This window comes from Antrostomus carolinensis, unplaced genomic scaffold (assembly GCF_000700745.2).
Source record: "Antrostomus carolinensis isolate BGI_N321 unplaced genomic scaffold, ASM70074v2 scaffold22576, whole genome shotgun sequence".
Lineage (NCBI taxonomy): Eukaryota > Metazoa > Chordata > Aves > Caprimulgiformes > Caprimulgidae > Antrostomus > Antrostomus carolinensis.
The window spans coordinates 1-3814 of record NW_010324243.1 but is presented as its reverse complement, the minus strand read 5'-3'; the positions used below and the strand labels follow the sequence as shown (position 1 = coordinate 3814).

General features: G+C 49.1%; 1 protein-coding gene across 2 annotated transcripts in view; it reads right to left on the bottom strand.

The window, feature by feature from the left end:
• Positions 1-1977, bottom strand: part of TMEM39B (transmembrane protein 39B) — a 7332-nt gene extending 5355 nt beyond the window's left edge. The window contains exons 1-2 of one of the 2 annotated variants that reach the window (XM_010170889.1): positions 1850-1977; positions 1379-1389 (exon numbers count right to left, since the gene is read on the bottom strand). In XM_010170889.1, the coding sequence (XP_010169191.1) occupies positions 1379-1389; positions 1850-1977 (139 nt within the window). Of the gene's footprint in view, positions 1-1378; positions 1390-1848 lie in introns of both variants that reach the window. The other variant, XM_010170887.1, reaches the window with a different exon arrangement.
• Positions 1978-3814: the final 1837 nt, after the last annotated feature.

The following is a 3814-nucleotide window of genomic DNA, read 5'->3' as shown; positions in this document are numbered from 1 at the left end:
TGTCCCTGCTGCTGGCAGGGGGGTTGGGACTGGATGAGCTTTAAGGTCCCTTCCAACCCAAACCATTCCATGATTCTATGAAACACAGCGCTGACCTCCAGCCCACAAACTCAGACTGTAGAACCTGGTGGGTCTAATACTGCTGGGGAAACCTCAGCTGACTCTCACTACCACAAACCAGGAGTGTCAGCACCCCGAGGATGACTGTTACAGGCAGATGTGAGTGGGGAATTTTGCTCAGCAAAAGCAATAACTGGAACCAGGCCAGTCTACAGCACCAGGTCATTGGGTATGAAATCCCTTGTATTGAGGCAGGTTCAAAAGCTGTGGCTGTGTTTTGCTATTCAAGGAGCAACCAGTGGCCCTCTTAATTAATTGGAAGCTTTTAGGCCTTGAGTTGCTATTTACATTTCTAAGAGTGCTTGAACATGAAATACAGAGCAATTAAACACAAACCCTTTCTCATTCTTCAACTTCTATTCAACTATGGAGGAAAAACAAGTTTAGTCAGAGGTGTGTACTCCTGTGTGAGCACGCACACAATGCCAGACAGCAACCCTTGGAATCAAAGGGAAGGGAATTAACATATAGGAGATACATCTCTCCTGATTTGCAATCTCTAAATAACAACAGTCAAAGGAATCTGGGTGTGGGTTTCAAAAGTACTACAGAGCATAAACTTTTATTGAAAATCCCAAAACAAAACCACAAAAGTCTCAGGAGTGTGACTGCAAGAAGGACTGCTAGCCCAGGGGTGGACACAGGTGGATTAGTCCATGCTTTTTAAAACAGAAGGCTGACAGCCTAAAATAAGGCCATAAGTGAGGGGAAAACTTCAGGAACCCAAGCTGTCTCTCTGAAATCCCAATTCCCAAGCTGACAAGACTGATTCAGTTCCTCAGGAATGATAAATCCACCAATAAATTCTGTTCCTGTACACAGAACAAGAGTTCCTGTCCTGATCCTCCAGAAAAGGACTTGAAATATAAAACACAAAACCCCCTCTGCTTTGAACAGACACATCAGACCCAAGAGTGCTCTTGCAAGAGCAGCATCAAGGCTCTTACACACACTCAGCCTGGACTGCCATGCAGGTGAGGGGTACAGAGGGTACAGCCACACAGAGAAATCACATGGAGGTAAGCTGGGGCGTGGGCTTGTCCTGCATTACCTGCTTGTGATAAGGACCTTTGTTCATGCTCTCACAGCAAGGTGTGTACAAGGTGGATCGCTCCACCCTCCACAGCCCTGCAATAACTTGTTTGAGTAACTGTATCCCTATAGATTTCTTGGCCTAGGGCCGTAAGCAGGGAGGATGTTAAGACAGATCTAACATTTTCTTTGCAGAGAGTTCATAAAGCACCTCCTGCTTGTGCACTGCTGTTGGTGCTCTGCTTCTCCTTCCTCCTCTCTGCCTCAGTCACAGAAATGCAACCAACCAGCCAGGCTGGAACCTAAAAAACCCCACAGCCTACACATCACCTGACCTAGCTAAACTTCACCCTAGAAATGCCTCACCTGACGGAAACTTCAGGGCACAGGAGATGCAACAACCTGAACTCCAGAGTCAAAAAATTTGTCTCTGTTCTTATTTTCCCTTCACTGGTCACTTAGAGGCTTTTGAACACTGTCTGTCAGGGTCTGATAAAGCACTTAAGTCTCAGGTAAATTAGAACCCACTTATTCCAATTACAACCTGTAGCATGGACACTGCCACACACAGGGAAAGGACTTCAGTGGACAGTGGGAGTTACAAATCACTGAGCCACAGGGAAACCAGCAGCATGTGAGATGGGGAGATGCAGAGAGGAGCCTGGCTGGATGTGAAGCCGTGGAGAGCAGGACGTACCTGGTGCGTGAGCGCACACCCGTGACAGAGGACGTGGTGGAGTGGCCGGAGCCGCCAGCAGCCCCGGGCTCGCAGAGGGGGTTTCGGCAGTAGGATGTGCGGTTGGGACCCCGCCGTCCCCCTGCCATAACCACACAGGGTGCAAAGAGCTGTTCCTTGAGGTGGCTTCTCTGCTCTTCACTGCCTGATTATGTCTTCAGTCCTGAAAACTGAAAGGAAAAGGTTTCTAATTAAGGTTCATCCGCTCACCACACCCTGGTGACCAGCAGAACCGATCACTTGCAGCGCAAAGAATCACAGAGTCACAGAATCATGTTGGGGGTTGGAAGGGACCTCGAAAGATCATCCAGTCCAACCCCCCTGCCAGAGCAGGAACCTAAATGAGATAACACAGGAAGGTGTCCAGGTGGGTTTTGAATGTCTCCAGAGAAGGAGACTCCACACCCTCCCTGGGCAGCCTGTCCCAGGGCTCTGGCACCATCACTGGAAAGAAGTTTCTTCTCAAGTTGAAGCAGAACCTCCTGTGTTCCAGCTCACACCCATTGCTCCTTGTCCTACCATTGGGCATCACTGAGAAGAGCCTGGCTCCATCCTCCTGACATTCACCCTGTACATATTGATAAACATTAATGAGGTCACCCCTCAGTCTCCTCTTCTCCAAGCTAAAGAGCCCCAGCTCCCTCAGCCTTTCCTCAGCAGGGAGATGCTCCACTCCCTCCATCATCTTGGTGGCTCTGTGCTGGACTCTCTCCAGCAGTTCCCTGTCCTTCCTGAACTGTGGGGCCCAGAACTGGACACAATATTCCAGATGTGGCCTCACCAGGGCAGAGTAGAGGGGGAGGAGAACCTCTCTCGACCTACTAACCACATTTTGCTCAACCCTTTTCTCCATCCCCTGTACTTGCCACGGGCTATAGATGCAGCCCCAGATACCTCCTGACGCTCCAAGGACGTGCAGCAGCTTGTTAAGGTGCTGAGAATTCACCGAGAGTCTAAAGCCCAACGTATGGAAGCTTCCACAGGAGCAGGAAGAAGCTTTTCATGCCTCTCTCCCAACCCAAGGCACTTTACAAGGAATTTCACCTGCACTGCTGTGGTGTTATCCCTGTTTTACAGGCAGAGCAACGCGCTTACGGAGATGTTAAAACCATTTGCCCAAAGGATTCAGTAAACTGGGGGTACCCTCTTGCCCAGTTCTGTGCTGGAATATTCACAGCTCATTTAAAGGGATGCTGCAAAAGTGCACAAACTGGCTTCTTCCTTTTTTGCTCTTTAAAGATGGAAAAAACCCCAAATCTTTAGCTTTTTGAGGGAATTTGTTGTTGTATGTTTGCACGGCACACAGGATTTTAGCCCAGAGTTGGCTTTTCTAGTGCTTGCTTGCCACAGTGTAAACAACAATAATAATAATACTGAGGTTTTAAAAACCTTCTCTGGATCCTGTTTCACCTCAGGAGAATCTGTACAACTCAGAGAGAGGACAGGGTGATAATACACCACTTCTCAGAAGTGAAATCTGAGCTGTGAAGAAACTCAGATCAGGTCATGTCAATGGCTTAACATTTTGTTTTCTGATTGCTGGTTTCCAGTTGGCATCACTCAGCATCCGGGGTAAAAAAATATAATAGCTGCTGAAGGTTTAGAAACTGCTCTTAGATAAGTTTGGAAGCTCACACTGAGCTCCAGAGCTCTCCAGCAAAGTGCTGTACTAGTCATGGACAATGAGGGACAGGGTGCAGGGGGTGTCCCTGGGGCTAGAGCCAAGAAAAGCACCCAGACTGGTGCCACCACACACAGACCAGTGGGACACAGAGGTGGCTGCAGCACTGGGGGAACTGGGATGGCACAGAGCAAAGGGCAGAAATCCCAGTATGTGCCATGGCACACAGAGTCCTTGTGACCTGGGGACGCAGAGTCACTGCTGGTGAACAGGAGGAGGCTGTGCACAGGGGCTGTGTGGGGGGC